Raw genomic sequence first — 25941 nt, forward strand, 5'->3', positions numbered from 1 at the left:
GGGCATCATCCAGATAGCATCCTCCCATTTGCATCCGCCTTCTCAGAAGCTGCTTGAAAGACGCGCCCCTAGCCGATGATTAGTGCTAAGATCCTTGGGCAGGATGGGAAAACATGCGGTGGGAAAAACACACATCGCGAAACATTTGGCGCAACTTGCGGAAGACAAGTGCGGCTGCAACAAAAAGTCGCGAAACGAAACTCCGGGAAGCGGAAAAAGGACACCATGCTGCGCGGCGGGAAGCGCAAGTGGCGGGCGGAATTTCCTGATGCGCGATGCCATGAGGCACTCGCATATGTTGAGCACATGTTGGGGGAAATTCCCGGGCGACGGGCCAGGAATCAACGTCCTGTCCTGCGTGGGAAAAGCCCACCCACGCCCACTCGGTTACCTGGATTTGAGCTCGAGTGTTTTGGGTGGCTGGGATTGCTTCGGTTCGGTGGGCGACCTTGCCAGTGCATTGGGTCCATGTCCGTGGAGTGCTGGCAATGCGTGTCTGGCACAATGAAAACGCAGCGATGGAGGGCGGAGGAACTCGACCTGAGGGAACGTGGGAAAAAAGGATTTACGATGAAGATGAGCTCACGCTGACGCTGAGAAACTCCGAGCTGATGACGTGCCTGGTCATGGGCATGTAGTGCAACTGCTTACCTGTTGCACGCACATGTTAAAAAGTCATCATAAATCTCAGTGGACGAGGACGAGGACTCTGAATCTGTTTGGGCATTTCGCCTCTCTTTTGCGCCCTGTGAAAATATTTTCACTTTTCATGCGGGAGTTTCTGCCGCCGAGGTCGAGGATGACTGGCCAGGATGGGCATATATATGTATATGTATGTATTTGTCCTATCTATCCATTAGATCTGTGTAAATTCCCAGCTTATCATGCAAAACACGTAACCACGTCGCCTGATCCTTTCGGCCAGGAAGCCAAAGCTACTCCTTTTGTGCAACATGCCGTGACCTTTCCCGCGAACTCGTGACTGCAGCGGCTCAGGCTGCCTAATAATTTGTATAAATATTTATTTTTGCTACCGATTTCTATCTGCTCGCTCAACGCCCGCCTCCCAGGGAGCTCTCGCTGGAAAAGGTGTGAAATTCAAAACCCCTGACAACGATGATCTCCTACCGGGAATCGGGGAATCAAGGGGAATCAGACGGGGCTCGGTTTCGAATTCGAATCCGGAACATGTTCCGCATTGCTGAGCCTATATTCTTGATTTGCATTTTGGGCCACTTGCTGTGGCACGTTCCCTTAAAAAAAGACAAAAGAATTATAGAAGCAATGATTTGGCTATTGAACAAAACGGTTACGGATTAATAGAGGAATTTAGAAACTTTTTTAAACCAGCAAATAGTTTTGGAACTCATTTCATTTACATTGTGAGCAATTGTGACATTGAAGTAATTTCTGGAAACTATTCGAAAGTGCGAAGCTATAGAAAAAGCGACTGCAAGTCCCGATTTCATCATCGTCTTTAATTGTGTTACCAATTTGTTTGATTTTTTTGTCTTTGTTTAAAGGCATCGACGGGAAACTCAGCAAAACAATGGACTTAGTACCTACAAATACAGCTAAAATGAGCACTTGCCTGCCTGAGTTTCGCAATAAAGCTTAAACCACTTTTAGTACGTTAATATATATTACTAGTAATAATATAAAATATGATAAAAGCCAGCGGTTTCAAATCGGTTTTGCTGAAAGGCAATTAGCTCAAAGGCCTTGCTAGAATTTCGCAACATTGCAGAGATTAGAGCTCAGATCTGCGTAGTGGGCCATGACAAAGCGCAGATCGCATTTGTTAGTCAGTTGGCATTGGCAAGAAGTGCTGGCCCGATGAGTCATTCACCGTTATGTGGCAAGACGGCAGATGGGGAAACCGGTGAATAACCAGCGACGAAGAACCTTCGAAGTTCGAACCGCTCGCCTCGAGCTGCAGCAGTCGAGTGACTGCAGTGCACCCCACCCACACAAGACCAGATCCGGACGTGCCATGCAACACTTATACGACCGAACCAAAACACAACATGTTCGACGTGGCTCTCTTATACTGCACCGTTCATCGAGCACTTATAAAGGCCTGCTGCCTTGCCATTCGTAAGTCAGTTGCGTGCGAGCCGCGAGCGCGAGATCATCAAACTGAGAAAGTCGGACTGCGACTCGAAACTGAAATTGAAACTGAAAGAAAGAAATATTCGAATTGTCGTGTGTGTGGGTGCAAGCAGGGAATATATCTCAAGAATATCTGAATACAAGCTCCTGGATTTACGAGCAGCAAAACTAAGTTACCAATGTGCGAGCCGAAAAAAGCGAGTGAAAAACGTGCGAATATGCCAGCTAACTAAAGACATTTGGATTACAAGAAACCGACGCATTTTGGATTATAAACATTGCGACAGGCAGAAAGACCTAAGGTAAGCGCCGACCCTAATGAGAAAATACGCGAGAGCTAAAACATACAAAATATGAGTTGTGAGATACAAGATACAAGATATGCAAGAAATGTGCAAATTGCAATAGAAATTGTCACAGCGGCAAAAGCATTTCAACTTAGAGGCGTAATGAGTTTGTTCAACCTGTGTGCTTGCCCGCTCTCTCTCTCGCTCGCACCCTTTGCCCGTTTTTTAGGGGTGCGAGTGCAGCAGAAAGCATAAAAAATGCAAATTACACCGCGGGCCATGTGAAACTATGTTTCTGACCAAACAGACAAAAAAAAGGAGAAGAAATGACGGAGGGAGCAGAAAGAAGGCCGCTGAATTAATTCATTATGTCTTAAAGCCCGCTTTCGACATCTCTTCTTCATGCTCGCATGGACATTCGGTGCAGTCTGCAATTAAAGTTAATAAATAAATTAATTAATAAGCGGCCGACTGCGATTTCGTGCCTTATTGAAATTGCTAGGCAACCGAAATGAAAAACACGAGAAGAGGCACACCCACTCACTTTTTCGAGCAGTGTAGGTAGCAGACACAAAAGCAACAACGGTGCGTGTGTGCAATGCGACTTGGGCGAAGGAGAGAGAGAGAGAGAGAGAGACAGAGGACACAATGAGTGTGAGTGGGAGAAACGCGTTTTTTTAAGTTTTTTTTGTTGAGCAAGGCAATGAATTTGTTATTTTTTTTCTTGTTGTGACGAACAATTGTTTGGGGAATTTAAGAAGATTTGTGCTGTGACTGTAATTGAATCGAATGCGATTAACATAATTTGTGATGAAATGTCGCTGGGCAATGAATTACAATAATGCCTGGCCATTAGCTGATTAGTTGGCCATTAGCGAAGATGATTTCAGGGCCGAAAGTGCAGTTTATGTAACGGCGGAGATGCTACACAAGAATCTCCATCTTCAAGTTTGTCCAGCTAATTTCGGACCAGAAACGCAAACTTGGCCCATCAAATTTTATGGTTAGCTCTCGCAAGCTGACCCAGTTTTCCCTTCGGGGAAAACCAGCCAGGAAGTTGCAGGCATCGGAATCCGTGTCCCAGGCCATAAACAAAATTCTTGCCCACAGAAGGCATGCTTTTCCTTCGCTTTTCTTTTATTTCTGCTGCATTTCCCCACACTCCGGTTGTCTGAAGTGTTGCAATTGCTCTTGTTTTGTGCTGCGTTTTATGAATAACTTATGCACTTAATTGATTTTTGTTTATTGTTCGGTTCAAGTTAATTAATCACACACTTTATGCGCTCCGTCTTTCTCCAGAATTTCTTCAACGGCGCCAGCATGGAGACCCCAACACAGAATGTAAACGAAACCACGGTGGATTTGGGCCAGGAAAAGGAGAAGGAGGCGGCGCAGGAGGAGGAGCATGCCACCGCCGCCAAGGAGACCATCATTGACATTCCCGCCGCGTGCTCCAGTTCCTCCAACTCCTCGTCCTACGACACCGATTGCAGCACGGCCAGCAGCACCTGCTGCACCCGCCAGGGCGAGCACATCTACATGCAACGGGAGGCCATCCCGGCCACGCCCCTTCCGGAGTCGGAGGATCTGGGCCTGCTGAAGTACGTCCACCGCCAGCACTGGCCCTGGTTCATCCTAGTGATCTCCATCATTGAGGTAAGCACACACAGCCAGCTCAGTAACTCAACCCATTAAATCAAAGAAGCCGCAAACTTTCATCCCAAGAGCGATAAAAATGATATAGGGGGCGGAAGGCGGCGACCAAGGGCGGAAGTTTTCCGAGAGTTTTCCTCGCTTTTCGTGTTTCGTTTTCTGCGTCTGACTCGCTGGCGCCCCCGAAAATCGATTGTAAACAAGTTGAACAACAAACAGCTGAAGGAAAAGCGAACAGAAAAGTTTATGAAACCAGACCGTTCGTAGTTTTTTTTTCTGTTAAGGGCAGACCCAAAATTGTCATGTGAAAAACAGTGGAAGATGAGAAGATGAAAATGATAGAAATTGTTAGTTTGATAGCGAAAATGGAAACTTGCAACATTGAGTTTAAAATATAATGTACTTCTATGCACTTTTGCATGGCCCTCTACATTCGTAATGGCAATAATTTGCTTCGTATAGGAACTAGCACGAATATCAAATAAACAGGGCGGCCCACGGGGCGTATGAGTTTAGTTTTTGAAGCCCTGCCAAGTTGGCAGGACTCGCCCTAAGCATTCTCATAAGACTTTATTTGGGACGTGGTCGCGTGCCAGACAGCAACAACATAAATCAGAGTGTGAGCCCCAAACTAACCCCCGATTCCTTCCTCCTCCTCTGTCCATTTTAGATTGCCATCTTCGCCTACGACCGCTACACAATGCCCGCCCAGAACTTCGGGCTCCCCGTTCCGATTCCGTCGGATTCGGTGCTGGTCTATCGGCCGGACAGGCGGCTGCAGGTGTGGCGCTTCTTCAGCTACATGTTCCTGCACGCCAACTGGTTCCACCTGGGCTTCAACATCGTCATCCAGCTGTTCTTCGGCATTCCCCTGGAGGTGATGCACGGCACGGCCAGGATCGGCGTGATCTACATGGCGGGCGTTTTCGCCGGATCCCTGGGCACCAGTGTCGTCGACTCGGAGGTCTTCCTGGTGGGCGCCAGCGGTGGCGTCTATGCCCTGTTGGCCGCTCATCTGGCCAACATCACACTGAACTATGCGCACATGAAGAGCGCATCCACGCAGCTCGGATCAGTTGTCATCTTTGGTGAGTTTCCCCACTCATTATGACTATAATCTATCTTTCATCTATCAGAATTTGTCAGATCTTTTCCTTTTATATGTTTATTTTCGATAACTTAACTAACTTGAATCCCTTTCGTTCTTCCATTTGCAGTCTCCTGCGATCTGGGCTATGCTCTCTACACCCAATACTTCGATGGTAGCGCCTTCGCCAAGGGTCCCCAGGTGTCGTACATTGCCCACCTGACGGGAGCCCTGGCAGGACTCACGATCGGCTTCCTGGTGCTGAAGAACTTCGGTCACCGGGAGTACGAGCAGCTCATCTGGTGGCTGGCATTGGGCGTCTACTGTGCCTTCACCGTCTTCGCCATCGTGTTCAACCTGATCAACACGGTGACCGCCCAGCTGATGGAGGAGCAGGGCGAGGTGATCACCCAGCATCTGCTGCACGACCTGGGAGTGTCCTAAGTGCGAGGATCGGAAGCGTCATCAGCATGCTCGCAGGGATTCGGACTCTGCTTGAGCTTCAGGAGAGATCGAGGGACAGAGAGTTGGTGGAAAAGAAAAGTTCACTCAACGATTTAGTTCAAAACTAATTCGATATTCGTTTGGCTTTTGCTTTTCGTTAGCATTATCGTTATCGTTACCGTTTGCAGTTAAACGTTTCAGTTCCGAAACATAGTACACAAACTCAAAAACAAAGTAAGGGAAATACACTGGAAAAAATGCGAGGAGTGAGGAGAACATAAACCGAAGCCGAAACGTGTAAACAAATGTTGTGATAGAACCAAAGACTGAATTTATTTCGCGTGTAAAAACAAAGTAAAAATCAAGATGAAAATCAGGAGGAGAAACAGAACTAATCGCCTCTCGCTATGATTTAAATGAACCAATTATCCATGTTTTCAATTAATGGTTTGCCTGTTTTCTTAAATTATGTATTTATTGGCCGCAATTACTCCAAAAGAATCGAATCGAATCGAAGCATCAGCAAACTGTATCAAACTGTTTATACATCCATACGCGTAATCTGCTCCGACTTAGTGTTATATTTATATATCTAGGTATAACTAGCCTCCTAACAAATTGTTTCAAATTGTAAATACTATTAAGTCGCACACTAGTCAAACAACAACAACAGCAACAAAAAACGATGGAAAACCACAGCAAAGAACCATTCAATTCAGATCAATTAAGCAAATCGAGTTAAATTAAATTAAATTATTTTAAAGTCACTTAATGCGTTACAAAATCGAGCAAATATTTATCGTAATCCCCTACACACACACACACACAGACACTCGAAAGTATTACTAATTATATTTATTTATGGTAGGGCAGCGAGGGTTTATTAATTCGTCAATTGAGCGAACTATTTATTTATTTATTTATTTAATAATTTAGTGAAATTCACACAAACAAGCACGAAAAAACAACAACAACGCAAGAGAGAAAAAACAAACCAATTCAACTGTAAAAATATCCAATTGAAAAATACACACGAAAAGCCAAAGAAAATAAAAATCAAAATCAAAACATTTCAAGAATACAAAAGTAATACAAAAGCGTTTTCATTTCCCATTTTGCATTTTACTTTCAGTTTTTGGCTGTCGGCTCGCTTCGTTTTGCCCACAATTTAAGGGCAATAAATAATCGAGCCAGCAGATTATCAAGATACTTGACATATTGACCGATACACAGGCACACAAATCGCCAGAACATATATATATGCATATATATAGATAGATATCGTACGCAAATAGAGAAATATTCAAAGTAATCGCCGAATGAAAACAGCTAATCTGGCATAAAAGCCAGCAAAGCGTAAGCCAAAATAGAATCCTTGTGGGCCCCAAAACCCCAAGATAGCATACTCGATTTTCCAAAATAATGGATCCACCCACTCCACCCGATAAAAAAAGCAAAAAAATAAAACAAACTAGGAAACGGAAATGTTCAGCACGAGACAAGAGAAAAGCAAATAGCAAAAAATTATAGATAAATAAATAAGGAGAGAAAAATTGAACAAAAATAAATGTCTAAATTATAAATGAGATTCTCGTTTTCTTCGCAAATAACTCAGGGCATATGTATGTATGTATGGATGTACGGATGTATGTACATGTATATTTATGGATGAGTTTTGGGGGGAACCCAATCAATATTTGCTCCACATAAATATGGCAATTCAAAGCGAAAGGCTGCAACTGCTACTAAGACTCGAGGAGTCTTATTTTCATGCGAGTATGGTATTCAATCCGGCTGGATCAGCAGGAGGACTAAGTCCATGAATTTCCAAATAGGTATTCCACTCGAAGGACTTTCAGCGAATCAAAGCGTTTATTCGACTAAAGCATACTTATTAACAATAAGCACTGAGTACAAAAATAAGGCAGAAACATGCTGATCGAATTACCCACCTAATCGAAATTGTTGAGGATATTCTCAATCAGCAATGTACTTCCCTCTAATTTAGGCATACGAAGTACAAACATACACTTTCACCGAAAAAGTACAGGGTATAATCCCCCAATATTTCACTTATTAATGATGCACAATCAAGGAAGCGTTGCCAAATCAAAGATGCCTGATTACATCTGAGAATTAACAAAACACTTGGATAGCTTGATGAAACTCACACAGTAAAATGTACGAAAGTAATACAATTTACATAGAGTAAGAACATCTTTTTCTGTTCCAACTGCAATTAGTAATTGTGAATAATCAGAGCTGCCTGATTGCACCTGCCAATTAATTTCCGCTTAAATTATACAATTACGGCAGATACAAGAGATACAGCAGATAAAGCAGATGTGCCTCCAAAACGGGACACCAGCACAAGTGCCTTCGGATTTTAGGGGGCGGAGTAGACACTCGCCGCCACTTGCAACTCCCAAATCCCAACTGCCGTGCAAGAAGACAGACAAGCCAACCTCATCCAATCCAATCCAATCCCATCCGAAACGCACCCGGAGAGTCTAGGCAGTTTGAGGAGCAAGATTTATGGTAGACAGGAGCTGCCGCCTCGTGGACATCAAATTGAAATTCAGGCACAATGTCAACAGCAATCGAGGACGAGGTCAGACAGGCTCAGACGACGGCGGCAACTGCGAGTGCGAGTGCCAGTGCCAGTGCGAGTTCGACTCGGAATCAAGAGCTGGCTCTGCGGAGCCGAAAAATCCACATAAATAACGCGGGCATCCAACTGACCCCCCTCAGCCCGTTGGCATCTCGGCCAGCTCGTTTCTGCGAATGGCAGGTGCAACTCAATCAACGCTCCGCTCCTCGCCGCCCTCCGCGGTATTTTGCCACAACGTTGCATGTCATCTGATCGGGGCTCGGTCGCTGGAGCTGTGGACAGGAGCTGCGGCTTCGACTGGGAGCCACCTGCCCAAAAGTTGACTTTGGACGGTTTTGTTTACATTTGGCGGAAAGGTGAAGTGGCGCAGCGCAAAGCTGCCACGGCATGGAATGGAATGGAGTCAGCATCAGCATCAGCATCAGAGCACCAGAGTCACAGCCAGAATCAGAATCCGAAACTGATCCAGAACTCAACTGAGGAAGCTGGTAGCAAGTTTCGAGTGGGTATCACAGATCAACGATCTGCAGATCGAACAGAAAGACCTCCGACGGGAACCTCCAAGGGTTCAATGTTCCGCAGAGAACTCCGAAGGGAAGCGATGACCTGAAAGAGGTGCTCCAATCGTTAGGTTCAACTCCAACTCGAGTGGGGAAAACCAGAGCAATATTCAATCTTAATCCAATGTTTATTATTGCATCATTCGGAAAACTAAAGCTGGCATTCGTAATACAGACAATTTGAACCATAATTTAGTTCAACAGATACTTAAGGACCACCAGAAATGCATTTGCTATCGAAGGAGCCCCATCTTCGAGAACTTTGCGATCTCCTCGATCGGTTTGAATGGTTCGGGAAGGGAATGCCGACGCAGAATGGACCACCTATCAAAGCATAGTCTTATCGAGGCGACGAGTGCTGCTCCTTAATGTGTCGCGACTTTGACCCTGAGAAGCAATTATCCCTTCTGGTCGATCGGTTTGATCACCCTGCCCGGCATGACTCTTCCCAGTTTCCATCGACATGGGCCGTTTTGCGGCTCAATTAGGCGGCGTAGTTGTATCTACCTGATTTGAGGAGTCCTTTCGGGCTACCCAAGTAGCAGCATGCTGGGGCGCTAATTGAAGGCGACGGAGCAAAGGTCAGATGGGAGGACCAATGCGAAACCGATCAGAAGCAGTGGAAACTTTCTAAGCCTCGTTCAAGGAGGAGTCGTTGAAATCGTGGAGCATTAGCTTCAGATGAAAGGCATCCACGCCATTCAAGTAGTAGCGCAAATAGCGCCGTTCCCGTATAAATCCCAGACTTTGGTAGAGCGCCAATGCAGGTTTGTTGCTCAGCTCCGTTTCCAGGACAACCATGGCTGCGTCTCTTATCGCCATGGCTTCTATGGCCCTTTCCGAGAGAGCTCTTCCGATTCCCCGCTGCCTGTACTCCGCATCCACCGCCAGCATGGCGATGTAGCCCTGCAGCAATCCGTGTCTCGTCGCCTCCAACTTGCACACTATCACGCCCACATAGCGATCTCCATCTAGGGCGAAGAAGCAAAGGTCTGGCCAGTTGTAGACGAAGTAGCGATAGGTGTAAATGGAGTACGGTTCGGAGAGCTCCTTGTCGATCAGGCCCATGAGCACCTTGAGCTGTGACTCGTCTTGGAAGACACAAAAATGTATTCCTTCTGACTTGGCTGCTGTATCTTCCTCTGGAAGATCAATCTTCTCCGGGAAGAGTGGAAGGTTCTTCGGTGCGAGACCCATTTCCTCTTGGCAGTCTTTGTGAGAGAGTTCCTTTTGAATATGAACAGCTTTCGGTAGAGCATCCCCCATTGTATACGTTTTCGTTAAGTTTTATATAAAAAACGAACCGATTTTTTAGGAAAAGCTTACTGTAAACTCGTATATCACATGGCCTACTCAATAGCATATCTTCTGAACCGAACGCAAAAGATTGAGATAGAAAACAAAGGCGGCCGCAAAAAGAGTGGAAATGTCGTGAAAATTCCTGACGCGACCTTGGTGGCAAGGCACTCGCACAAATCCCAGCAGGTGAAAGTCAGCGTGGCAGGCTCTAAATAGCATTACCCAGACTCCTGTCTCGCTTCCCACTTTGCCCAGCTCCATTCAGGCCAATTAAGAAGCACGCCTGGGACAGAAAGCGGGTCGGGAAAAGGGGGAAACTGTGAAAATTATGAAAATGTCTGCCACGACTTTGACAGTTGGCCTCGAAGACGGCTCCTTTGTTGTCTGTGCCAGGCTGACGAGGAGGACGATGTCGACGAAGAATACGGAATTGCCGGCAAGCACGCACAGGTGTCCACCAGGTGGGTGGTGGTGGATCCCGATCCATGGGAGCTTCCAGGCGGGTGGTGGTGACAGCTCTGAGCCAAAACGGCTTGGCTTTGCATATATGAAAACTAATTTCGTGTATTAGGTTCGTGTTGGTTGATTGTGTTTCCCGGTCGCCTTGCCTGGCTTTCCCGCTTCCTATTTTACATCCGGATGAGGAAGTGCTTCCCAGCAATGACCTCATGTGACCAGTGGTTAATGGAGCAGGGAATGCAACAGAAGCAATTAACCTAAAAGGCCATAAAGCACACACACGGTGGGAGGACTCATTTTGGGGGTAACTCAATACGGGCTTTAAGTCACTTTCTTGCCGTAAATCAGATTAGCCCGGCTATAACTATAACATTGCTTGCTCACTTACCCCGCATTTTGATTTGAGGCCAGTTTTGTTTGATTTGTGTCCGGGTTTTTCGTTGTTTGCAAGGTGTCCAAGAGGGCCTTTGTAAATCCTTCAGTCGTTAGCTTAATTAATATTGGCTCTGCGTCACGAACATATTGATCCAGAAAATGCGATAACTTTGATTAACACTTGTTTGTGCCACATTCACCGGAGTTTACTACACACTTTTTCTACGTAATTGCAAATAGTACAGTGGAATCGGGTATTTATATGCATTTATATGCATTATCTTTACAGCAGCTCCTTTCATGATATTCTCGTATTATCATAGCTATTTATGGAGTTTCTTTCTTTGAATTCATAGCCGCAAACCTTTATAAAGCTGGAGTTCTTTTTCTCTGGCCCCTTGTGTTACTATTCCCGCCACTCGACTCCGTTTTATAATTGCTCCTGTGGCACGGAAAACGCTCCCACCCAGTCTATTCGGCCGCATTTCTAAGCTTTTTCAAATACCCAACTGTGGCAGAAATTAATTACACCGCCAGGACATAAGGACACTTGGCCCAGGAAAGGGAGTTCATGGAGTGTTTAATGAAGCGGTTTAAGTGGCGGGTTTTGTGGGGGACAGCCAGTGCGGCGGCGGCGTCTCACAAAAAAGGCGGCCAGGCCAACAAATATCCATATTTGCCCGTTGCAGTTGCCGTCGCTGGCGTCGAGTGAGATAAATGGATGGAGGACAAGTCCTGGGGCAGTTCAGGTGCCTCTTCCCCTTTCTTTCCACCTCAAGTGGACTCTTTGTCCAGTGCATTCAGTTAGTTCATTGAAAGGAGTTCAGTGGGGCCAGGCAAGAGGTTGCTTCTCTGGTGCCGTTTCGGTCTCTGTTTGGGCTGCCAATATTTCAGTTGGCCTTATGACAGCTACAAGTGCGCCCCTTGATAAGCATTCCGACGATCCCGGTCCCCATGTCCATGTTGCGGATAAAGCGACGACAACTGGACGATGTGAGATGCGAGATGTGTGAGGTTTCTTCGCCAGACGAAAGGCATATCGCAGGTTGCCAGTTCCAAGTTGCCAGTTGCAGGCAGCAGGTTGATTCCCGGCAGTCGCGTGGGACGCCTCCTCATCCTCATCCGTTCCACATGGTCGCGTGCTCCATTGTTTGTGCCTTCCCTGGAATTCCCCGATTCCGATTCCGCATGAATATGTCAATGTAATGATCTCCGCCGTCTTCTGCTTCTTGTGCGCCCCGTTCGTATCTGTGGAATTACATAAATATTAACTTGTACTTTTTATAAACATGTTTGCGCACCACAAACTGAGGATTGCCGTCCTGGTCATGTTGAATTCCGAGCGGAGGAAGGCATCGATTGATATGATTTATACACTAAAGACTACTCCAGACTGGCTTCATTCCTGCGGAATAAGTTAGTTGCAGAGCAGCAAGTTAGTCTATTGACATTAAACCTGATCTAAAAGTATCTTAGCGTAGCATTCGCATTAGAAGCTGGCTGCAAATTACGTTCTGGTTTTTAATCAGACTGGGTACAGAGTTAATTAAAACATTACTAGGATCAATGATATAATTGTTTAATAATTAGTGCCCATTCCATTAGGAATAGCAATGCACTTAAACTAATGTAGTTGCTTATATTATTAAATTTCTATGGATTCATTGATTTTCTTACCTGTTCTGTCCAGTTTTTCTTCCTCTTACCACTTGGTGTTTATTTGTGCAGGTTTGTATTTTTCCCAAACCAAAATAACACCAATGCCGCATTAATCAGCGTCAATGGGAGCAGCTCCTGTCCAGAAGGATCGCTAAGAGGTCTCAGTTGCGTTCCTGTCACATTTTGCCTTTGCATTTGCCTTGCCGCATTTTTCCATCATTTTCTGCTTCTTCCCGGCGCCACCCCCGCGCCCCCCGCGAAATATGTGACAACCCTGACGAATGACTTGGCGGCGAAATGTGCTCAAACAAACATAAATTCCGTGTCCGCCGGGATTGGGATTTGTTGACTGCTCCTCCGAGTGGCTGTCCCGAGTTTTCCCAATGTCCTGGCCAAAAACACGCAACGCGAAACGCCGGAAAAAGCCAAAGTTAACAAACGAAACGAAGGATTGCCAGGTGCGCGTGCTGCGCCAAGCGAAATTGTTGTTTTTTGCGCGCGGATTGTGTCATAACTCAAGGAAATGATAAGGATGGATGGCCAATCCTTATCACCCAGCACGCGAATCGGTTTAAACTCACTCCGTGTCACTTTTTAAGCCAATTTAAGGGCATTTTCGCGGAAAGAACAACGAAACGACGCGTCCACTTGAAACCGTAAGTTCTGCGATCAGCCGAAAAACGTGTGGCAACATTGCCACTGGAAAACTTTAACCCTTGAGCTTCATCTTGACTTTGCAAGTAGTTTAACGATCGGTGTAAGTGTGTACAAACCGCAATCGCTTAAAATTCCAGCTTAACCCCAAAGCGTGAAACAAATTTTCTAAATTTTAAATGTACTTTTATTTACATGTGAAACAAAATGTGTAAATAGAAAATATGTAAATGTATGCTTTACTCTGTTGGTCGTAATTGATTTCTTAAAGCTGGCTCAGTTACGCTCGGCTATATCAAATTGAAACCGATTTACTTTAACTTTTTGGAATATATTTATATTATTTATCAGTTGTGGTTGAGGTAGTAATCTCAATTGCTATAAGGCCTGTAAAATTTAGAATAAATCGCTTGCATTGCCAATATATCGGTTTCCATATAGTCCTCAAAGCACACGCATATATATATTTGAAATTCTATTTTACAACTTGTGGAGATTTATTCATTATTAGCTCCTATATAAAGTCTTCTGGTTCTGCGGTTAATCTTAATAATATGTAGAAAATGTGTAATTCCTTGAGCATTATGTTACACCTAATCAGTTCGATTTGTTGTAAATATTCTCTTATGATTCTAACAATATGTTTGCACTTATCTAGCAAACAAAACGAAATAATTTACGTCGCATGACACGTAAGCATACAATGGGATATTCATATCTGATCCTACAGATATAGGACTAACAAAACAATAAACGCGAAACTTAATCGACGTCCAAAAACAATAAAAACTTCAATGGAACGCAGTGAACAAAATGTAAGCAAAATATCAATTAAATACAAAACAAGGATCGAATTCTGTTCATCCTCCTGGGATCATCTGCTTATCCTCCTGGGATTTCACACCTGGAAATCATTGAAAATTGTTTCCGTGACACGGATCTTCTCCACGCGTATGTTGAACATCGCAAATCCATTCATGATGTTGAAGGCGATGGCGAAGACCACCAGCGCCAAGTACGTTCCCAAGGCGATCCACCAGAGCAGCTGCTCGTGGAGCTTCTGCTCAAAGCTCTTGAGGACCAGCAGCCCAATAGTTAGGCCAGCAATGGCTCCAGCCAAATGGGCCACATACGAAACAGCACCTGGCGTTTCCGTCTGATCTATGGCCAGGAATTCACTCGAGGATCCCAGCTGAAGTTCGTCGCCAGCGTAGCGAGCATAGATGGCAAAGCCAAAGTCAAAGGAAACTAGAAGAAATGGACCTGTATTAACAACACCAAGGTTTAGGTAGGCTAAACACTCACCGAAGACCAGAATGTGAAGCAGCTTGATGACTCCATAACGCATCTGGTGATAGTTGAGCAGCACATTAGCCAGGTGGGCGGCTAGCAAAGCGTATACTCCTCCACTGGCGCCCACAAGGAACACCTCCGGGTCAAAGATGCTAGTGCCCAGGCTGCCAGCCAGCACCCCGGAGAAGTAGATGCAGGCTATCCTCGTGGAACCATGAACCATCTCCAGTGGCAGCCCAAAAACCAGCTGCACTGCCACGTTAAATCCGAGATGGAGCCACCCGGCATGGAGCACCATGTAGAAGAGGAAGCGCCAGATCTCGTGACGCTTATCCGGACGGTAGATGAACATGGAGTCCGACGGTATGGGTCCCCTTGGTGCCGCCTCACCCGTGACCACTGAGTGGTAAACAAAAAAACCCAACTGGGGGAAAAGTAGTTAAAATCAAGGGTCTGTACAAGGATAGCTCAATCTTCCAACGCACCTCCACCAGAGTAACCAGAATGATGAAAAAGGGCGGCGGACAGCAGGTGTAGCGATCGGCGTAGTACTTGCGATCCCGCTCCTCGGGCAGGATCTCCATGGCCACGGCGTGCACCATTTTGCGAAAGAGTGGCGGTTCGTTCAGCACCAGTTGGAAATCGTTTTCGGAGCAGACTTCACGATCTCGATGGTGTACGGCGCACTTAAAGCTACGTGTCCGCTTGCCGCTCATCTGGAATTAAGTATACAGGTATAATCAGCAATAGTTGATGCATATTTAAAAGTGAAGATAACCTGCAATTACATTTCTAGCTATGGTACTGCGATACCTTTTTCGATGTAATTGAAGTAGAAATATATATTCCCTAAGATGGTTATATAAACACCACTTCATGGGTAACCAATACATAGTTTACAACACATTTACTTAAAATTTCGCTAACAAGAAAGTGATTAGAAAATATTTCAAAAAAGTTACAGGGTTTCCACTATTTCGTCTTTCAAAAACTCTCTAATCTTGGTAGCCTTGTGATATAATTTCATCAATATATCAGCAGAGACTCTACAGAACCTCAGTCCCTTGCCAACATTACTCGAATACGGATCAAACATAACTAGAAAACACAACTTTTAGACAATTTCTAATTTCCAGTTTTACAACTCATTTTCAAAATGTCGAAAATTTATCTGAAGGCAATGGAGGATGTGGTGCAGCGGAACACGGACAATACGAACCGGATTACGGAGCAGGCGCAGGGATTCGTCGTGTCGGAGAATGCCGGAGACAGTCTGCTGCACACCTCTTTCGATTTGACCACGGCCCAGTCGATTGTGAAGCACCTGCACGCCAGTTTCCTGAAACTGGCCCAGAGTTGCGTCCGTGATCTGGACACCGAAGATAAGCTGTGCTTCCTGCGCGTGAAAACCCGCAAGCACGAATTCCTGGTTAGTCCAGAGGATGCCTTCACTGTGACCGTGGTATTGTAATCCCCCGGCCCATTTGGAGGTCAACGCAGTTGGGACATTGTTGCTTGCTGGAGGACAAGCGATAGAAACACTAACACACCCACTATCGCTACTGCTGTCTCACTCGCTCATTGATAATGCTTTTGTTGCAGATCGCTGTACATGTTTAAACCCCCCCCCCCCAAAAAAAAAAAAAAATAAAAATAAAAATAATAATAAGCAAGCCATAAAATTATAAATCCAACATTTATGCGTGTGACCGGCCAAACTAAATTATGTTTATTATGTAATTAAGATGTTGGCACAGATGCCGATGTCAGCCATTAAAACAAACGCAAAGCGGGCAAAAATCCGCAAAAAGCGGAAAATAAGCATTGTGTTTAATTAAAAGTGAAGCCTACACGCAATTAAAATGCTCGACTACGACGATTGCGAAAAGAAAAAGGCCACAAATTAGGCTAGCAACGGCCTCAGGGCACAAAATAGTTACTTCCGCCAGTCTGGGAAGGGGGAATTTATGTATCTTCTAGTTAATCAGCGCTAGGCGGACTCTCTTAATGGCAGTAATTATCAAATTTTGTTTTAATTGATAAGCTTCCTCTGGCGGACTGGATGGCACTGGAATATCATATGGGTGGCTACTCTGTTCTTGCGCGGGTGTGCACCAAGTACTCCCTTCCAGCGAAAACGCCGTTTTTCTTGTATTTCGTTATGTGCATATAACTGTAATGCTATTCACATTTCTAAGCACTTCACTTACGCAACGAAACCGCCGCTTTTCTGCTTTATTAACTTAACTTCCTTATAAATTTGTCATTACGATTACAGTTTAAACACAATGAACACTTAACATTGAAAAAACGACCGATTTTACAACTTTCCCGCCAGCGTGCCGAAGTTTCGTTTCGAGCTCTGCGCTTTGCACTCCCATCCTAGATCTATTTCCATTCATTCCGCTTGGTAGTGTTGCACAACGCCAGCCGATTGATCATCGAATCTAGAGCGCTAAGATCAAAAATAAACAGAAATCAGATTTTACTTCCGAGTTTCCGATTTGGGCCAATTTCTGTGTATTAAATTGTTTCGATTCGCAGACAAAGGGCGCAGAGAATCTGTGTTGTCAACAATGGGAACACCCACACGCATTGTGGCCGTGTGACAAGTCGCATTTTCGGCAAGATCAAGCGATCACAACAAAGTGCCAACAGGGCCAATAGGGCGAAATTGTATTCCCAACAAATAATTGCTTATCGTTTGTTTGGCGGACGCTGGCTGCTGCGGCTGATAATGTCATTATCCTGGTCGCAGAGCAGCGCAAGGAGTCCGAGTCCTGCACGCCGCATGACGTCACCAGGTAGGCGACTTCAACGCCATTTAACGGTGCTAAAAGCAGACGGCACAGTCGTGAGCGAAAAAATAGGAGTGCAAGCTTAAAATGTAGTTGCAACTCTTAAAATTACAGCTTTAATTTTGTAATTTGTATATTTTACCTATCAAATTTCTATACAGGTATGTACTTTAATACCTACCACTATTATCTTGGCCTCTGCTGTAACCTCGCTTCATTCACCTTTTGCAGGACAAGCCGACAAATTGACGCAAAACATTTAACGCTTGGAATTGGGATTGGGATCGGGTCGGCGGACATGGTCAAGCGGTAGACAGGAGCGAGGGGTGAGGGGCTGTAAAGGCGAAGGACCACAGGACGACGTGGCCGGTTCACTCGGTCGCTCTGTGCGCCACAAAAAATTCCTTTGAATTGCGTCCGTTGCAGCAGGAGCACACAAACACGGCGACATGTATTTTCCGCATTTTTTGTTGCCTTCTGCCTGTGGCTATGCGCAAAAAAGGACATCTCCGCCGGCGGTGGCAGGATGACGGTGGTCCACAGGATCGGTGGCTCACTGGTTCGGAGGTATTGTGTGCCCTCTATTATGCATTGCGTACGGCCTCGCCCGGCGTGTTGACATTTTTATTCCAAACAGTTGAGCAATATTTATAAGCTGGCCGAAAAAAAGGAGCGGGAGGTGCCGGAGAGGAGCAGGAGAAGCAGGAGAAGCAGGAGGAGGATGTTGCGGGGGTCATGGTGCATGATGCATGCCCAATGGCTTTATTTCCGGGTGACCGTGTAAAACGTGCTCGTGGTTTGCAGCTTATTAAATGAGCTATTTGATTAACATTAACTAATGAAAGGACAAAAGCGAATATTTGGACTGCGAGGCACAAAGGACACAGGCCCGAAGCCATTTTACAGGACAATTCATAAAAACATTTATAATGCAGAGCATGTTTTATATTCCATGCATGCAAAGTGAAAGCAAGGCAAAGTCACAGGAAGACTTAGTATGGATTTGCACATAATTTTAATCTAATTTAACAGATTACTCATCTTATACAATCTCTTAAGAATAATCCTCGAGATTAACTTCAACGTGGCCCTAGCCTTTTGTAATATGCAATTAACTTCCCACAAACAACAATGTTCATAAAAATCGGGCAATTCAAACATTTCTACATTAATCGAAATTGTACAATTTACTCTGCCACTCAATTACTTTGTTTTTCTTTGGCAGCTTATTAAATGCCACATTCTGCATGCCCAGAAGCGAGGACTCAGCATCTGTTGATGTTTGCACGGGCGAAACACCTTGGAGTCCTGGAATTGAATGACAATATTATGCCAGGCCTAATTCAATTTGCATTCCTTGGGAAGAGGAGCAGGTGGAGGAGCTGGGCCGAGGACATGGGCTGAATCTTAAACAAACACGGCAATTACTGCCGACGGATGCACTTGTCTGGCCAAATGACTTGGTCCTGTAATTAGCCCGGGCATGAAAGGATGCGGGATGGGTTCCCGTTTTTCGGCCCTTGGCCCTTTGTCGGCCTCCTCGGGGGTCCGCCTAATTATCACATTTTTACTCATTAAATTCACATTTGCCTGTTTTTTTCGTTGCTTTCCCCTTTTTTGGCAGGTCCTGCGCGGATCCTGCTGTCTAATTACAGGGTAATCAGGCTTTCAACCGCCCTGGCCACCGAATGATGATTGATTGAGGGAGAAGTAGTAGTAGTAGCATCGTAAAATCATACCACATAACTTCCCCGCTTAACTCATTTCCATTCCAGGTGACATCTGCCCAAGCGCGTGCCATGCCAAGGTGCTTCGAGGAAAGTGCAAACAGCAGAAGTAATGGATATGGAAAAGCAAATCGAAAACTGATTTGGAGCGGAAGTTCGTTTGCACCTTTCTGCAGTTTCCTGCCAGAACAATAAACATCCACAATCCGCAGCTACAGCCACTTCCATTCCATACCCACAATCGCAATCAGAATCGCCGAGTGTTCCATATAGTGCCATGACTTGTCTTGGCCTTTGACGCCGTCTTTTGTACTCAGTGAGTTGAGTTCAGATGGCATGGAGATGAAGATGGAGCTGGAGGTGAAGTCACCGCCCGTTGGCTTTTGAATGAGCTGCAAATCAAAAGCTATGCGCGATTTCACACACAGTACGTATTAAGGATATGCGTGTGCACGCAGAAAAATATTGGAGTCTCAGTTTCGATGGGTTATGGGTGTAAAAATAATATAACTGGTAGGATTGATATATGACCAAGTAAAAATCTTGAAAAACTGAACGACTTTTGCTGATGCTAACTGTATGTATATGATCCAATTATACTTGAAATCTCCATTATTTTCTCCATGTATGCAAAGGTAAGGAAGGACCAAGGATCCCCGGCAGCTGCTCCTTCGGAACGCTGTATTTGATTTGCGATTCGAGGCTGGCGGAAATGGAATGACACGCGAGGCACTCGTACTTTGTTTGACGATTGGCAAAAATGCTGCCTCCATTGCCCGACAAAAAACAGAAGGAACAGAGGGGCCAAGGACCCGCCAGCCGTAAGAGACTTCCACTTGAGCCGCACGCATTGTTTGCCCTGCGAACCGAAGGGGCATGCTTGGAAATCGGATATAGGATCGCTCGTTCGGGACAATCAAATAGCGCAGCGGAGTTTTCCAACCCACTGAGCAGCCGCAATCGGCGGCGAATCAGCTGCCTATAGCCTACCTCCAAGAAGAGTCTACGGCGATGAGGTGCCAACCCGAGCCACGCGTGTCCCGTGTCCTATGGCCAATGGCCAATGGTCAAAATTGGACACTGGCCGTCTCATTAGCGCACCAAAGGTTGGAGGGTTAATGATGCGCACCCCGTGCTTGGGCTTCCGTCCCCCACTCCACGCCACTCCGCCTCCCGGCAATTATGCGACGCACTTGAGCTTGAAGGGCCTCGAAGGTGAGGAGTACACTTGGACAAATCGAACAACAACTGGGTACACTACATAAAAGTTTCATATAATTAATGTTGCTTACCTAATCGTTTGACATACGACTTGGAAATTCTTAAAATATGTACATAAGCGGAACTTCCACGTTGGGAATTATAAGCACATACTTGTACTTGAACTCCTGTTTTTTCGAGTGTACGCGTAGGAGGACTGCAGTGACCATTCATTGACTCCGTCTAGCTCGGGTTTTATGGTGTCGTCGTAAATGTCAGGTGCGCACCCCATTTAAATTTATTCAACGTAATTAGTTGTCTCCCCATAAAGTGCCTGTAAGTCTGTAGTGTGTGGTGCCAGTGCACGAATCTAATTTGATTGCCAACTGAAAACTACAAGTGTTACGATGCAGTGCTTCCGCCCGGTCCCGAAAAATTCGATTTCCCCTTTTGAAGATAAATTTTTTTGGCGCGGATTAAACGACACATAAACCATATAAATGGGACGCAACACACCTGCAGGTGGAAAACATGCAAAAACGATCATTGCGAGATATGCGAACGGGACATGACGCCGCAGGATGCCAAACGAGCTGCTCCATCCCGCTGGCGCTCCAGTTGGGTCACCATTCTCGCCTCGGTTATCGGTGAATTCCGTAACGATGGCAAAAATATTGCAACGCAGCCAAAAGGGGCAGAAAAGGGCTGGCGGGGAAGCAGGGTGTGTGGGTCCTGGTCCATTTCGTGTGCACGTCGTTATCCTTGCCCCGGATGCACAACAATCAAAATAAACGGCTGCCAAATTGACCATTGACCAAACATCGTCAGCAGGGAACGACGAGGAGGTGCCGGCGACCACTACAGCAGGATGTGGGGGCGGCCAAGGACCTCCAGGGGCAAGGGTGCGAACTGAAGCACTGGATAGCGACATCATCTTTGGCCCCGTCACGTTCACTCTCTGCTCCATTCAGGAGTCAAGCAGCCATCTCGAAATAAACATGAAATGCTCTTGTTTTTGTGCAGCGGGAAAACGATTAAAGGTAAAAGTGCAGAGAACTAGCACATTTCTATTGGGAAACAAATTCAAGGTGTTCCTTGCAGGCTGTTAAGGCAAGGACATGAAAACTAGGCACAAGTCAACCCATTCCTCAGAATATAATCAAAGAAATCAATTCAGGTGTGGAATTAAAATTTATTGTAATGCTATACTGATATCGTTTAAGCCAGAAATATGTGTAATGGGCCATAATTGATACCCTATAAGCCAGATGCCGAGCCAGAGTTAGTAACTGCCGCTACATAATTAACCAGAAATGTTCGCTCATCTCGCGTCCCCACTCGATTTACGATATTATTGCAGAATAATGAAATCGCCAAGAGATTCCAATTCTATCTACGCGCCTCATAATGGCGTAGGCCATTTATGGATTGGCATTGATTTAATACCGCGTCGCGAGAGATCGCCTCCAGGTTCGGTTCCCCCGAGTCCGAGGCGCAAGGCATTTTGCACCTACTTCAGGCCCAAGACGTCCAAGTCGCGCTCGCGGCTCCAAAGTCCGCATCTGATCTGATTCCGCCGCCTATCGCTCCCCAAGATCAGCGGCGCAGACGCCACCTCGTCGGATGCAGCATCGGCGGGCAGGAGGGCATCGCAGCACTCAGGGAAAATGCACCTCAGAACGGAAGATTCTCAATTAGAAAGTACAAATTCAAATATATTGTCGAATGCTCCTCCATAAAACCTCCCTAAGTACTAGTGAATTCTAATTCCGAATCAATAATGTAAATTATTTTGTGGACGCAGTTTCAGATTACTTGCTGTGCCCACAGATACCACTACTACTACTTGTTCATCAACTCCAAGGCGACGACTGAAAGGATTTTTTCTGAATGCACTGCTACAATGTTTATTCAATAAACCCGATCTGAGATGCAGCGCACCAGGAGGAGGAGCGGCAGAACAGCAGCTGGCTGGCTGGCTGACTGGCATTCCTGCGAGAAGCAACCGTTGAGCAGTGCTGCAGTGCTGCAGTGCTGCAGTTGGCCCATTCAAGACAAGCCGCTGGAATTTCTTGGTGCGTGCTCGGCACAGGCACAGTCCCAGTCCCAGTCGCAGTCACAGGTTGGGGCTCGGAATCGGATTCAGCTGGTCTGCCAGAGTCTGCCAGCTGCGCCTCCTGATTATGATAATGGCAGTTGGACTTGACCGGATCGGGCTGGACCGGGACAAGCACCAGGCTGACGGACCGCTCAGCTCATCCCACTGGCCGGCCAGTTGTGCGCAATTGCTTTCGTTTATGATCGAATGATCGAATGCCTGGCAGCTCCGTTGACTTTCTGATTAATGCAAGAATGCTCCTTGGCGGCGTTCCTGCTTTTTGCCCGATCCTACCACCACTGACTGCAATTAAAAGTGGATACCTCGCACTAAAAATTGGACGAAGGCAGGACTGGACATATCGACGCCAAAGACAAGGTCAGGGCGCTGAAATTCTGAATGCATTCCATATATCCTATACATCTAATCCATATATAGATCTTTTCAACTGAATACCTCCAAGAATTGTCCAAACACTCGGTATATACTTTCGGCTAAAACCCAAACCACGTTAATCCCAGATAAGAGCATTCCCAGTTCGCCTTCGTTCGCGGTGCCACAGATTGATTTGATTCCTGACCGGCTGCCGTCGCCTGCTGTGCCTGATGTCCGATGTCCGATGTCCGATGTCCGATGGCTGGTCGAGAGTCGGGGAATAGGAATGGGAACGGGAATGGGAATGGGAACCCAAGTGGCGGCCAGATGCAGACTGGGCCGAGGAAGACAAACGACAGTCGCCAGCGCGCCTCGTGCCTCCAGTTGTCATAACGTTCAACACGTCGTGCCCCTCGGTGGCGTCTTGCGACTTGCGCCTTGCGGACCACGTCCTCGCCGCGTCCACATGCCCGACTTCTGTGCGCTGCCATAAAAGGATTTGTCACGTGCGAGCTTTTGTTGGAAATGCAACAATCATCAGCCTGCATTATGCATGGCGCATTGCCAGGTTGGACATCGCATCGCGGCATTCCTGGATTCCTGGCGATCCCTCCGCCAGGTCCTGGTTAATATGCCCTCCCGTCCGGCAGATCATTGCAATTTATAATTAAGTGGAAATATGTTGTCTACGATGGCAACAAGGATCTCAGATTGCTGGCGCAGATATGAATGGCTCGCACAGGAGAAAGAGAGAGGGAAACGGAGCCCTCAATTGGAATAACAAATGCATTAGCAGGCCAAACAAGGACCTAATAATGTCCTCGCCGGGGGAATGTGAATGGAAATCCATTGTGCAAAGAATGGCCTGGGTCTCATCCGCAATTACCGTTAGGCACACACACACACACAGGGGCAAATGAGGACACGTCGGCCTGGCTAATTCATGACTTTAAGGACACTTTGGCAAACAATCGAACGGCCAAGGCGAAGGAATATTCACAGTGCAATTGATTATGCATGAGTGTTTTGTCGTGTGCGGTTTGTGTGCGTGCCAATCAACTGGGTAGAATCAATCAAAATGCAATAGGATTGCCCTGCCAATCAAAGGCAAAGCCGAGAAAAGCGCTTCCATCGCTCGCAGAAGTCACCTGTGCGGCCCACTCCCCTCCAGTTGCACAGCTCAAGTCCAAGGCAGCCAGATCCTGGCCAGTATTTTCGGACCACATCAGGACAAATAGCCAGTGCCCAGGTAACCAGGACAAACACTCAAATGCCTGGCGAAGCGTGGCGAAGGAAGCAAACGAGACGTGGGCTTACATACAGAAAAACTATGGTCTAACTTTTTCCACAATCGATGTCCTTAGTATCCCTCAAATAACTTAATCCGCGGTGTATTTCATTCAAATACATTGCTACTTCGGAACAATGTGTACTAGCATAAAAGTAAGATTAGTAAGTAACCCCATTTTTATTCGCAGTGTAAGCGTAAGCGGCGCATTTATTTGCCAAGCGCACTTTTTGCATTTGCCAAACAAGAGTGCGGCTCCTGCCAGGACGAGGCCTTGTCCTCCGTCTGTTTGAACACGAGCCTACACTTCGGACCTCGTCCTGGGTGAGTACTTTGCACCTGTGTTTGCACTTAAATCGAGTTTGCCGTTGATGAGCAGCCCGGGACAAATAGACGCACGGCATGGGTGCTTTGGGTACTTTGGTTACTTGGCCAGTGACCACCGGCGATTGTAATTGCGGCACTCTGCACACTCACCACATTCACAAAGTCCTGGAACGTCACGTAGCCGGGTCCTGTGGGCAGCTTCGCCTTCTTTGCCCGCTCCAGCAGCAGCTCCCGCTTGTTCATAGGCACTTGGGACAGGAACTCCGGCGACTTGAGGGCCACCAGGAATTCCTCGACGGATATTTCGCCAAAACCCTCGGGATCGAACTGCAAAGCAGGGAAAGTAATTATAAATAAGTATAATTATAAGTATTCCTTTGTGGTTGGCTTACTCACCATGTCAAAGAGCAGTTTCCATTTCTGTAAGTAAAGTGAAGAAAGAAGGAATTATAATAAGTAGTTCGAACAACTGGATATGCATAGGTGGTCAGGATTTTCGTATTGGAACTCACATCTCTTAGTAGCTCCCGTCGCAGCTCGGCCTCATCGAAGTCCGAGTTCAGGGACGTGTGTTCCGTATCATAGCCGGCATCATTGGTGCATTGCTGGGGGATATCAGAGTTAGAGATATGATCTACTAAGCTACTCCAGTTCCTTACATAGCGCATTTGGGTATGCGAGAGGGATCCAATGGAGGCCAGGGAGCCGGCGATGGTGGATATGTGCTCGATGTCGGCCAGAGTCTCCTGCTGACTACTACCGCCGGCATTTTGCTGGCTGGTTGGAATTTCCAGGGCCCGCGAGCTTCCTCGCTCGGAGCCGGGCCACATCCTGCAGTTCCTGGCTATCCAGATTTGGTTTTGGGATCAGGGTGGATCGTTGTGTTGTGGTTTGGCAGTGTTTGTACCGATTACAGTTTAGCTGCGGTAAAGAAAGTATTAAGTGCTATACTCCGACCTTGACTTCCTTGCTCTCTAGTTGAAACCCAGTATTGTAGAAATTGAAATAATAATTTGTAACAAAAAAAGCTGTTATATATTTTAAAAATGTTTGTTTTCGAAATTCCCCCAACTGGAGCCACTGTGCAGAGCTTTTCCATCTCTTTACCCCAAAAGCTCTTTTGGACGCAGTTCAGTTTGGACGACATAAATTCCACCACCGATTTGGTCGAGTGCGTTGAGATGTCGATTCTCACGCGCTCATGATTTTCGAGTGGCGGTTCGAGTGCCGCTGAGGTCGGGGTGAAATGAAATTCCATTCATTTCGTTTTCTTAGTAAATGTATAAAGATTGTTTGTTGGGGGGCCTGTGAAATCAGTTTGTTGCAATTTGACATGACTGGAATTGCTGCACTTTTCGCGGGCCCAGAGAGATACTTCCGGATAATCATAGGCTGCTGGTTTTCAATACCATAGCCTATTTCATGGCCGGCAAACAAATTTCCTTTTTGCCCTTTGTTTTGATTGCCAAGTCAACGGTTTGTTGTCGTTCTCCCCTACTTTTCGCTGATAAGAAGGTTATTGATCCTGCTGGAAATATAAGGCATACTGCGCAGAATCCGGCTGGCAAACAATTGTTTTGCATTTTGTTTACGCCTCGTCAATTGCCGAAACTATTTTGTTTTCATTTTGTTGAA

At 46.1% G+C, this 25941-nt stretch overlaps 4 protein-coding genes and 1 long non-coding RNA gene across 8 annotated transcripts; 3 read left to right on the top strand and 2 right to left on the bottom strand.

The window, feature by feature from the left end:
• Positions 1-2109: 2109 nt before the first annotated feature.
• LOC6610326 (protein rhomboid) lies at positions 2110-6129 on the top strand. The gene is made up of 4 exons (XM_032718810.1): positions 2110-2414; positions 3699-4055; positions 4723-5140; positions 5270-6129. Exons 2-4 carry the CDS (start codon positions 3720-3722, stop codon positions 5581-5583), a joined length of 1068 nt encoding a protein of 355 aa, XP_032574701.1. The 5' UTR covers positions 2110-2414; positions 3699-3719; the 3' UTR covers positions 5584-6129.
• Positions 6130-8926: 2797 nt separating this feature from the next.
• Positions 8927-10048, bottom strand: LOC6610328 (N-alpha-acetyltransferase 30). The gene has a single exon (XM_002034879.2). The coding sequence runs from the start codon at positions 10018-10020 to the stop codon at positions 9385-9387; it is 636 nt and encodes a 211-aa protein (XP_002034915.1). The 5' UTR covers positions 10021-10048; the 3' UTR covers positions 8927-9384.
• A 3321-nt stretch (positions 10049-13369) lies between these two features.
• On the bottom strand, positions 13370-25317 carry LOC6610329 (protein rhomboid). 4 transcript variants are annotated; one of them, XM_002034880.2, is made up of 7 exons: positions 24966-25315; positions 24819-24911; positions 24703-24726; positions 24457-24633; positions 14979-15209; positions 14506-14917; positions 13370-14448 (listed from the first exon to the last, which is right to left on the bottom strand). In XM_002034880.2, the coding sequence occupies exons 1-7, from the start codon at positions 25134-25136 to the stop codon at positions 14099-14101; spliced, it is 1458 nt and encodes a 485-aa protein (XP_002034916.1). In that variant the 5' UTR covers positions 25137-25315; the 3' UTR covers positions 13370-14098. The 4 variants fall into 4 exon arrangements, with proteins under 4 accessions (XP_002034916.1, XP_032573717.1, XP_032573718.1 ...); XM_032717826.1 differs by having other exon boundaries at positions 24819-25317; XM_032717827.1 differs by lacking the exons at positions 24457-24633; positions 24703-24726; positions 24819-24911; positions 24966-25315 and adding an exon at positions 16704-16883.
• On the top strand, positions 15535-16125 carry LOC6610330 (dynein light chain roadblock-type 1). The gene has a single exon (XM_002034881.2). It carries the CDS (start codon positions 15650-15652, stop codon positions 15962-15964), a length of 315 nt encoding a protein of 104 aa, XP_002034917.1. The 5' UTR covers positions 15535-15649; the 3' UTR covers positions 15965-16125.
• On the top strand, positions 23763-24453 carry LOC116800956. The gene is made up of 3 exons (XR_004361696.1): positions 23763-23940; positions 24170-24303; positions 24359-24453. It is a non-coding gene; the product is annotated as an uncharacterized LOC116800956 (long non-coding RNA).
• Positions 25318-25941: the final 624 nt, after the last annotated feature.

The sequence above is a fragment of the Drosophila sechellia genome, chromosome 3L (assembly GCF_004382195.2).
Source record: "Drosophila sechellia strain sech25 chromosome 3L, ASM438219v1, whole genome shotgun sequence".
Lineage (NCBI taxonomy): Eukaryota > Metazoa > Arthropoda > Insecta > Diptera > Drosophilidae > Drosophila > Drosophila sechellia.

What these genes read in the sequence shown, in the direction of transcription:
- LOC6610328 (XM_002034879.2), bottom strand. Translation starts at nt 10,020, where the DNA reads ATGGGGGATGCTCTACCGAAAGCTGTTCATATTCAAAAGGAACTCTCT.
- LOC6610329 (XM_032717826.1), bottom strand. Translation starts at nt 25,136, where the DNA reads ATGTGGCCCGGCTCCGAGCGAGGAAGCTCGCGGGCCCTGGAAATTCCA. An exon ending in GACGGGAGCTACTAAGAGAT is followed by an intron (nt 24,727 to 24,818) that starts GTGAGTTCCAAT and finishes CTTTACTTACAG; the next exon opens with AAATGGAAACTGCTCTTTGA. An exon ending in TTCTGGTTACTCTGGTGGAG is followed by an intron (nt 14,918 to 14,978) that starts GTGCGTTGGAAG and finishes CTTTTCCCCCAG; the next exon opens with TTGGGTTTTTTTGTTTACCA.
- LOC6610330 (XM_002034881.2), top strand. Translation starts at nt 15,650, where the DNA reads ATGTCGAAAATTTATCTGAAGGCAATGGAGGATGTGGTGCAGCGGAAC.
- LOC6610326 (XM_032718810.1), top strand. Translation starts at nt 3,720, where the DNA reads ATGGAGACCCCAACACAGAATGTAAACGAAACCACGGTGGATTTGGGC. An exon ending in TAGTGATCTCCATCATTGAG is followed by an intron (nt 4,056 to 4,722) that starts GTAAGCACACAC and finishes TGTCCATTTTAG; the next exon opens with ATTGCCATCTTCGCCTACGA. An exon ending in CGGATCAGTTGTCATCTTTG is followed by an intron (nt 5,141 to 5,269) that starts GTGAGTTTCCCC and finishes TTCCATTTGCAG; the next exon opens with TCTCCTGCGATCTGGGCTAT.